The 10,481-nt window shown below is 44.1% G+C and overlaps 1 protein-coding gene and 1 long non-coding RNA gene across 3 annotated transcripts in view; both read left to right on the top strand.

Moving 5' to 3' along the window:
• LOC145395634 (CD109 antigen-like) overlaps positions 1-6,385 on the top strand; it is a 50,351-nt gene extending 43,966 nt beyond the window's left edge. Inside the window, exon 30 of the mRNA XM_080269202.1 lies at positions 6,371-6,385. Within this exon, the coding sequence (XP_080125328.1) occupies positions 6,371-6,385 (15 nt within the window). The remainder of the gene's footprint in view (positions 1-6,370) is intronic.
• LOC145395670 (uncharacterized) lies at positions 1,429-10,224 on the top strand. 2 transcript variants are annotated; one of them, XR_013896646.1, is made up of 5 exons: positions 1,438-1,538; positions 3,236-3,386; positions 4,062-4,244; positions 6,371-6,506; positions 10,136-10,224. It is a non-coding gene; the product is annotated as an uncharacterized LOC145395670 (long non-coding RNA). The 2 variants fall into 2 exon arrangements; XR_013896647.1 differs by lacking the exon at positions 3,236-3,386 and having other exon boundaries at positions 1,429-1,538.
• The last annotated feature ends 257 nt before the right edge of the window (positions 10,225-10,481 follow it).

Here is a 10,481-nt window from a genome sequence, read left to right as displayed (position 1 = left end):
AGACAGATAGCAAGGGAGATAGATAGAAAAATAGATACATAGAAAGTAAGAGAGAGAGAGAGAGAGAGAGAAACAATGTGTAAGAGAGAGTTAGCAATAGCACTCTTTAAGCAGTCAGAGAGAGAGAGACAGACAGACAGAGACAGACAGAAAGAGAGAGAGAGAGAGAGAGAGAGAGAGAGAGACAATGTGTAAGAGAGAGTTAGCAATAGCACTCTTGAAGCAGTCAGAGAGAGAGAGAGAGACAGACAGACAGACAGACAGACAGAGACAGAGACAGAAAAAAAGAGAGAGAGAGAGAGAGAGAGAGAGAGAGAGAGGTGGGGAGGAGGCAGTCAGTGGTTTACATAACAATACAATCAAGCTACATTCACCCCACTAACTCAGCCTGTCCAGACGTACATTATTCATACCATGCCTGCCTATCTGTCTCTCTATCTATCTTTCCATCTGTCTATCTATCTTTCTACCCATCTATCTATCTGTCTATCACTATCTAGCTGGTATCATCTCATTCTTGGTCTCCCCCTTCTCCCTCCCTCCATCTCATTCACATGCACTCTTCTCGTCAGTCTCTCATTCTCCATCCTCTCCACTTCATCGCACCATTTCATCCTTTCATCTCAGTCACATACACTCTTCTAGTTAGTCTCGCGTTATCCATCCTCTCCACTCCATCCCTCCGTCTCATCCCTGGTCTCCCCCTCCATCCCTCCACCTCACTCACATACACTCTTCTAGTCAGTCTCTCATTCTTTCGTAACCTGACGAAATCAATCTGTCATCAGCAAGAATAAACAGTAATTACTTATGAGAATGCAAGAATCCATCCATCCATCACCCAATCCTTTTTCCCCCACCAGGAATATAGGGATCCGGGGCTAGGCTATTCAGTCCCGATATTTAAAGTAAGTCTGACCAGCCTCACGGATCCCTGAGTGGCATTATGTGAGCGGTAAACCACAACCAGCCTTTAGATGGAAACCCTTACAGGCTGCATCTGGTCGGAGCGCTTTAACTTAGTAAAACAGGCGTCTTTTGGTTATATTGTCACGACCCAGAGTAATAAATGGTTTCCTGGGTTCCTAGGATTCACTTGGCTTGTCACTCAACGTAGTGTCACCTTAAGGTAGTGCTACACCGAATGAGTGGACCATGAGTGCATAATTTACCACAAAATACTAGAGAAATCCCTTAAAATAATCGTTTTCTGGTCATTATTCTCTATATGACTAACTTGAAATGAGTCCTTGTGAATGATTAGGTATTTAATATTACGTATATTATCATTACCATCAAAATGAGCATAGAAAAGGTACAAAAGAATAAAATTAGCTGGAGATTTAGCTCAAACTGTACCAAATCCAAGATATTCCCTCGTCATGTAAACAAACAAATTGGACATCTCGACCCTCGTAGTGTCAAAATAAAGATGGCCGCTGTTTTGGTCTGATGTGGTGAGGAAAAATGCTGTTTCGACGCTTATATTAGCTCTATTATCCAGAATTAAGCCTTCATATTGCTCAGGAAGGCTCAGGGTAAGTTATTTAGGTCGTATATTGGAATTGAGCGCGGTTAGGCTGGTATAATTGCAATTTCGGACAGTCTCTTAAGCGTATACCCCTATTACTCCACCGTCGCCTAAAATTACTCTCTCCCCCTCTTGAATGCTGAGCTGTACTAATAGATTAACGCTAGAATATAATGCTAGTCACGAAGACGTGCTGTGGAAAGGATATCGAGCCGTAGTAATGTTTTTTTTCTGCCGCTGAACTACGTGAAATAAGCAGCCAAGGTAAGGTAAAAAGAGTATAGCTTATTATTAGTTACGTGAAATAAGCTGCAACAGGACGAAATCAGGGCCAAGTTAAGGTGAAAAGAGTATAGCTTATTATTAGTTACGTGAAATAAGCTGCAACAGGACGAAAATCTGGGCCAGGTTAAGGTGAAAGGAGTATAGCCTAGGTGCAGTTACAACCCCAGGCTCATGTGAATTTTAAACCAGTGGACATCAGACGTTTTCTTCTCCCCCTGGCCACCATCGTACTATTAGGGGACAGGGAGGGGGTTGAAGGGCAATTGTATGATTTTAAGCCACTCCAATCCCTAGTTTCACCAGCCCTAGTCACTCTGGCCTCCCACCCTAGTCACTCTAGCCTCCCACCCTAGTCCCTAAAGGTGAAATGCTCCTAACCTAACCTGTGCAAGCCTTAGTTGTCGCAGTGATTTGGTAGGTAAAACTAAGGGCTGGAGTGACTAAGGCCTGAAGAACTATGGGCTGGAGTGACTAGTGCTGCTAAAACTAAGGGCTGGAGTGACTAGGGCTGTTAAAACTAAGGGCTGGAGTGACTAGGGCTGTTAAAACTAAGGGCTGGAGTGACTAGGGCTGTTAAAACTAGGGGCTGGAGTGACTAAGGCCTGAAGAACTAGGGGCTGGAGTGACTAGTGCTGTTAAAACTAAGGGCTGGAGTGACTAGGGCTGTTAAAACTAAGGGCTGGAGTGACTAGGGCAGGTAAAACTAGGGGCTGGAGTGACTAGAGCAGGTAAAACTAAGGGCTGGAGTGACTAGGCTGTTAAAACTAAGGGCTGCAGTGACTAGGGCTAGAATAATTATGGTCCAGAGTAATATAGTTCCACTTGTATAACCAGGCAGGCCTACCACCCAGCCATATTGGTGCCACCACTTGAAGGCATCTCTCAAGTCCCATAGTCACCTTAGAGCACAGAGAAATTCCTTATAAATAATGTGTCATATTTAACAAGGGTTTTTTCTTAAGCCCAAAATTAAATCATATTACTGATATTTTTTTGCAAGGCTGTAGGTAAGCTATATGGTAGATAGATTGATAGATAGATAAATATGTGGATAGATAGATAGATATATAGAAAGGAAGATAAATTGAGATAGAGAGATACTATAGAAAGATTGATATAGACAGAAAGGTAAACAGAATGATGTATATAGAAAGATAGATATATATAGAAAGATAAATTGAATGATATATATAAAGATAGATCGGATCCTGAATTTGGCTCTCTATTGTATTTTGTTTTTCTCTTGGAGGGAACTGTTACTGCGGGCTCATGGCCTTTGGTTCCTTCTTCCTCGCATAAAAAAAAAAAAAAAGAAAGAGAGATGGGTAGACAGGTAGACAAAGATAGATAGACAGATAGATGAATGGGTAGATAGGTTTGATCACTGAGTACGAACTTTCATGTAACGATCTTTCACAGGTGTGGGTGACGGGATGTTACTGAATGCTGTGATGCCACCATGGGAAGCAGCCTGATCATCTACCCCTCAATGCAATGGACACTGCCAGACCTCGGACCTGTACATCTGTCTATCTGTCTATCTATTGCCAGACGCCTTAATCTGGAAGGGGTAAGAGTGCCATCTCTCTCTCCTTTTAAATTACTTGTTGTGTGGAAAGAATGTAGGGCTGTATTGGAAAATGTAATTGATATATAAAGTAGGTAGGTACATGAGATTGATTGATAGATATGATAGATAGAGAGATTGATAGATAAATAAATATGGATGGTACATGAAGACAGGGATGGGGTGGAGAGGTCTATGAGAGAGGGGGGTGTGAGTTGGGAGCAGGGCAGTGAAATGGCGGGGGACAGGGCGACTTGGAGGCGATTTGTTTGTGGCCACCCCAAACGGGATTGAGGCGTCTGGCAATAGATAGATAGATAGAGACATGAAGACAGATAACTAGATTGATTGATAGATACATGGATAAATAGATAGCTAGATAGATAAATGCATAGTAGGTATATGAGAACTTAAATACAGTAGATTGATTGATGCTTAATTGGATAGATAGGTAGAGAATAAGTAGACAGATAACTATAAACAGATACATAAATAATGGATAGATAAATAGATAAACCGATCTGATTGGCTCTCTCTTATTTTATCTTTATTTTTTCTGGGAGGGAAGAATCTTTTGGACTTCAGGCCTTTGGTTCCTTCTTCCTTCCATTAAAGAAAATAAAGAAGACAGGTAATCTGATCGCATAAGACAATATTTCATAAGGTGATCTTTCGCAGGCTGTGTTTACCTGGAGATTCCTCAGTGTCGTTAAGCTACCAAGAGGAGTGGACCGATCATGTACCCTTAAATCTACCGGGCCAAGATGACCAGCCTCGGAACCCTACACCTAAACCCGAGGATCCTCTTGGACTGGGAGGGACATCTGGACATCTATAGTGTGATATGTCTGCATTTTGCCTGTGTGTAATGAGAAGATTAGGAGAAATACACTGAGGTGGTTTGGACATGTGGAGAGAATGGAGAATGAAAGACTGACTAAGAGGGTGTATGTAGGTGAGGTGGAGGGAGGGAGAGGGAGGGGTAGACCGAGGATGAGGTGGAGATGAGGTATAAGAGGGAGGGGGCAGGATGTGGAGTGACGTGGAGGGACAGGTTGACGAATGAGGAAGTGAAGGAACATTGTGGGGTGGATGTGGATGTGGTTGAGAAGATTAGGAGAAATACACTGAGGTGGTTTGGACATGTGGAGAGAATGGAGAATGAAAGACTGACTAAGAGGGTGTATGTAGGTGAGGTGGAGGGAGGGAGAGGGAGGGGTAGACCGAGGATGAGGTGGAGGGATGGAGTTGAGAGGTATATGAGGGAGGGGGGGGTGAGTTGAGGGGGAGGGTAGTCAAATGGTGGGTGACAGAGTGACTTGGAGGCGTTTTGTCTGCGGCCACCCTTTGCGGGATTAGGGCGTCGGGCCATAGATAGATAGATAGATAGCATTAGTTCATTAGCGAATTGAAAAATTTGTACGTTTAAATTGACTCTATCGGATACGTTTATGTGAAGCTACAGAACGTGTTGAATGTTTTTGTCATATCAAGTAGAGCCAGGATTCCAGGGGCTTAAATGATGAGTGAATGGAAGTGTGGCCCATTGGATTGGGCAAATTTGGGCTGTCTGGACATTGCTACTCCTCACCCTGCCCCAAGGTGGGAAAAGAGGTCCTGATGATGATGATGTATATTTAAATTCATCACTACAGGTCAGCCTTGCTCTACAGTCAGGTTACAGTCTTGAAAAACTAATTGGATAATGATTAATTGTATAAACTATTGTACGAAAGGATTGTAGTTATGATTCAGGTTAAATTCTATCCATCTATCTATAGCCAGACACCTTAATTCCATAAAGGGTGGCCACAAACAAATCACCTCCATGTTGCCCAATCCCCTGCCATTTTGCTGCCTTCCCCCTAACTTTCTCCCCCCTTCTCTCATATACCTCCCTCCACCATCTCTCCAGCATATATCAAAAAAGATGCTATAATGTTAAGATGGTCTTTCAAACGCAGTGTGTCCAGGCATCTCGAAATGAACGGATCTTGAATTTGGCTCTCTCTTGTATTGTTTTTGTTTTTTTCTTGGAAGGAACAGTTTGTGGGCTTTCGGCCTTTGGTTCCTTCTTTCTTGCATTAAAAAATATAAATAAAAATAGCTAAGCAAACAGTTACATACATACACAATAATGATCCTGTGCTTCCTCTTAAAAAACCATCCTGTTCTAAGGTTGGCCATGGTAGAGTTAATGTTTTATTTGAATTCGAAATTAAACCAAGTGCCAGAACCAGCCAATTACTCCACATCAATTTGATTTAAGAGGAGCCTGTGGAGTCACGTGGAGAGACAGGCTGACGAATGAGGATATAAAGGAGCGTTGTGGTGTGGATGTGGATGTGATAGGAAGCGTTATGAGGAACACACTGAGGTGGTTTGGCCATGTGGAGAGGATGGAGGGTGAAAGACTGACGAAGAGAGTGTATGTGAGTGAGGTGGAGGGGGGAAGAGGGAGGGGGAGGCCGAGGATGAGATGGAGGGATGGGGTGGAGAGGTATATGAGAGAGGGGAGTGTGAGTTGGGAGCAGGACAGTGAAATGGCGGGGGACAGGGTGACTTGGAGGCGATTTGTTTGTGGCCACCCCAAACGGGATTGAGGCGTCTGGCAATAGATAGATAGAATTTGATCATAGGATGTTATTGCCATTCTCCAATCGGATTGAGCCGGTGCAGGTTTATATCCAAGGGGTGGTTGGGGTTTCTTCCTCATGTAATGCCACTCAGGGATGATTGAGGCTGGTCACTGTCATCTTAAATGTCAGGACCAACTTGCCTAGCCCCGGGCACCTACGCTCCTCATGGGGCAACACAGGATTGGATGATGATGATGATGATGATGATTGTATATCGTAGTTTGGATGGAGTTAATACGAAATGATGAAGTGGTGGATGTGGATGTGGAGTGGCAGAGTTGATGTAGATAGATAGATAGATAGATAGATAGTGTGATTAAGGATATTTATAGTGTGTTTTTGTTTCAGATGGATCGTGGTTGATGCAAATTGACGATGGTGGTGTCTGACGGAGCAGCGACGTTGATGCAAATAATCGTATCAATGCACACGCAATGCCAGAGCTCCACCACACTGAGCACAACAGCTAAAGTCAAGCTATGCGGTAAGTAATATTAATTTTTGTCTACAGTAACACTCTATAAGGCAGACTTGTAATTAGGCAGAGAAGTAAAGACAGATAGACATTTTTAAAGGGAGTAAAGATAGCTCTAAGTTTATCTATCTATCTATTGCCAGACACCTCAATCCCATTTGGGGTGGCCACAAACAAATTGCCTCCAAGTCGCCCTGTCCCCCGCCATTTCACTGCCCTGCTCCCAATTCACCCCCCTCTCTCATATACCTCTCCACCCCATCCCTCCATCTCATCCTCGGCCTCCCCCTCCCTCTTCCCCCCTCCACCTCACTCACATACACTCTCTTCGTCAGTCTTTCACCCTCCATCCTCTCCACATGGCCAAACCACCTCAGTGTGTTCCTCCTAACGCTTCCTATCACATCCACATCCACACCACAACACTCCTTTATATCCTCATTTGTCAGCCTGTCTCTCCATGTAACTCCACATCCACCTTACTCACATACACTCTCCTCGTCAGTCTTTCACCCTCCATCCTCTCCACATGGCCAAACCACCTCAGTGTGTTCCTCATAACGCTTCCTATCACATCCACATCCACACCACAACACTTTATATCCTCATTAAGTCCATCCATTCATTATCCAATCGTTTTTTGTGTTGGGGGGGGGGGGCATTAGGAGCGGAGACGCCCCAGGTTACTGAGTTCCAGCATTTAAGGCAGTTGTGACCAGCATTACATGATCAATAAACCCCAACCATCCCTTAGATATGAACCCTCATTGGCTCAGTCTGGCTGCAGTACCCTAACCTGCTAAACCACCACCTTATATAATCACCAGCAAACCCAGTAATTGCCTTCCTGATGTATAGGAAATCATTTGGCTTGCCACTCAGGATAGGCACCTGAAGGCAGCACTACATTAAGTGGGTTGATGGTGGATGCCCCTACTGGGTTATTGTTGTTGTGTAACCCCAGTTTTGACCGGCAGATGCATCAGTTTACTGCAGGCAAGCAACCATCCCTGCAGGACCATCCTCTGCAGTGAACTAATGATCCCTTTTGCCAGACAACACCTCACCATAGCAAGACAGGAAAAAGTGCAGAGGCTTGGTCCCTGGATGGATGCCACATTTGCAATCCACCCAGTTAACAGGGACACCATAGTAGGTACCACATCTCACTGTTATATGGTTACCACCCAGCGTTGTAAATGGCTCCCTTAGTTACAGGATACCATTAGGTAATCCCTTAAAGAGTAGCTGTTTGTCATTGAGTTAGTTCTTTTACGGGGAGGGGCACTAACCCTCCGCCAACCCACTTGCTGACACATAGGGAACACATATGAGTTGGTTATATGGTTACCACCCAGCGTTGTAAATGGTTTCCTGGCTTACAGGAAACCATTAGGCTTGTCACTCAATGTAAAGCCACCTGAAAAGGAAAGAAGAGTAATAAGAAGTGACAGGAAAGATGGGAGAAATAGGAAGAGAGGAGGACAGGCACAGAAAAAGAATGATAAAGGCTAAGGAAGAAGTAGGCAGCACTACATCAAGTGAGTGGATGATGGTAAGAAATAGGAAGAGAGGAGGACAGGCAGAGAAAAAGAATGATAAAGGTGAAGGAAGACATAGGCAGCACTACATCAAGTGAGTGGATGATAGTAGGAAATAGGAAGACAGGAGGACAGGCACAGAAAAAGAATGATAAAGGTGAAGGAATAAGTAGGCAGCACTACATCAAGTGAGTGGATGATAGTAGGAAATAGGAAGAGAGGAGGACAGCCACAGAAAAAGAATGATAAAGGTGAAGGAAGAAGTAGGCAGCACTACATCAAGTGAGTGGATGATGGTAAGAAATAGGAAGAGAGGAGGACAGACACAGAAAAAGAATGATAAAGGTGAAGGAAGAAGTAGGCAGCACTACATCAAGTGAGTGGATGATGGTAAGAAATAGGAAGAGAGGAGGACAGGCACAGAAAAAGAATGATAAAGGTGAAGGAAGAAGTAGGCAGCACTACATCAAGTGAGTGGAGGATGGTAAGAAGTAGGAAGAGAGGAGGACAGACACAGAATGATAAAGGTGAAGGAAGAAGTAGGCAGCACTACATCAATTGGACAAGGAAATTATTATACAGGTACAAAGGTAAATTCTTGTACCATATCAGTATTGTAATTTATTTATTATTAATCTGCCTTAAAGGGTGTAACTGTATTATTATTATTATTATTATTATTATTATTAGTTATTTAAGAGGAGCCTGTGGAGTCACGTGGAGAGACAGGCTGACGAATGAGGATATAAAGGAGCGTTGTGGTGTGGATGTGGATGTGGAGTTACATGGAGAGACAGGCTGACGAATGAGGATATAAAGGAGCGTTGTGGTGTGGATGTGGATGTGATGGGAAGCGTTATGAGGAACACACTGAGGTGGTTTGGCCATGTGGAGAGGATGGAGGGTGAAAGACTGATGAGGAGAGTGTATGTGAGTGAGGTGGAGGGGGGAAGAGGGAGGGGGAGGCCGAGGATGAGATGGAGGGATGGGGTGGAGAGGTATATGAGAGAGGGGGGTGTGAGTTGGGAGCAGGGCAGTGAAATGGCGGGGGGACAGGGCGACTTGGAGGCGATTTGTCTGTGGCCACCCCAAACGGGATTGAGGCATCTGGCAATAGATAGATAGATAGATTATTATTATTATTATTATTATGAATGTACTTGGAGCACTGTATAAATGATCATATAGAATTATTTTGTTAAACAGATTGCCATTACAGTTGTTATTCCAGACAGTGTTGTGGAGTTATGTGGAGAGACAGACAGACATATTAAAAAGTTAAAGAGCACTGTGGCATTGTACCTCGCCTGCCGACGCTTTCCTCCGCTGGCTAATCCCTGAGTTGATATATGGCTTTGTGTGTTTCTCTGCCCATCACTCTGTCTATCTGTCTATCTATCTGTCTGTTGTAATTTATAATGCATAGGGAGTAAAGTGACAGACATGCCCTTAATGCAAACTAGATGCAGTGAAATACTAGACCTTTTGTCCCTTAGCATCTGTATATCTCCTATTTATTATCTCCCCCACCCCATTCTCTCCCCCCCTCCCTCCACCCATTATTAGCCGTGGGTGTGGGGGAGGGAGGGAGAATGGGGTGGGGGGTATATTATTATGGGTATATTGGTGGTAGGTGGTGGTGACCATCATCCACTCACTTGATGTAGTGCTGCCTACTTCTTCCTTAGCCTTTATCATTCTTTTTCTGTGCCTGTCCTCCTCTCTTCCTATTTCTCCCATCTTTCCTGTCACTTCTTATTGCTTTTCTTTCCTTTACAGGTGGCTTTACATTGAGTGACAAGCCAAATGGTTTCCTGTAAGCCAGGAAACCATTTACAACGCTGGGTGGTAACCATATAACCAAACCATACGTGCTGCCTACGTGTCAACAAGTGGGTTGGTGGAGGGTTAGTGCCCCTCCCCGTAAAACAACTAACTCAAAGACAAACCCCCACCCCTTACCCGATTATGGCGTCTGGCAATAGATAGATAGATAGACAGATCGAGATAGAGAGAGATAGAGATAGAGACAGATAGAGATATATAGAGAATGGATTGAACGGTATGTATTTTCCAAACACCTTTTTCTCTTTTCAGCTCATCTCCGGACACCATTCCGATTATCAAAGGCTCGACGAGGAACCTTGTCACTTTAAACTCCACAATTGACTTATATACATTTTTTGTTCATAATTTTGACCAAAAAAAAGATCAACAAACCTATCTATCTATCTATCTATTGCCAGACGCCTCAATCCTGTTTGGGGTGGCCACAAACAAATCACCTCCACGTCGTCGCCCTGTCCCCCCCCCCCCCTGCCGCCTTTTCACTGCCCTGCTCCCAACTCACACACCCCTCCTCTCTCATATACCTCTCCACCCCATCCCTCCATCTCATCCTCGGCCTCCCTCTCCCTCTTCCCCCCTCCACCTCACTCACATA

The sequence above is a fragment of the Coenobita brevimanus genome, chromosome 32 (genome assembly GCF_032717465.1).
Source record: "Coenobita brevimanus isolate Jiangsu-jjx chromosome 32, ASM3271746v2, whole genome shotgun sequence".
In the NCBI taxonomy this organism is placed as follows: Eukaryota; Metazoa; Arthropoda; class Malacostraca; order Decapoda; family Coenobitidae; genus Coenobita; species Coenobita brevimanus.
Note: the sequence above shows the minus strand (reverse complement) of the source record. Positions and strands in the feature narration are given on the sequence as shown.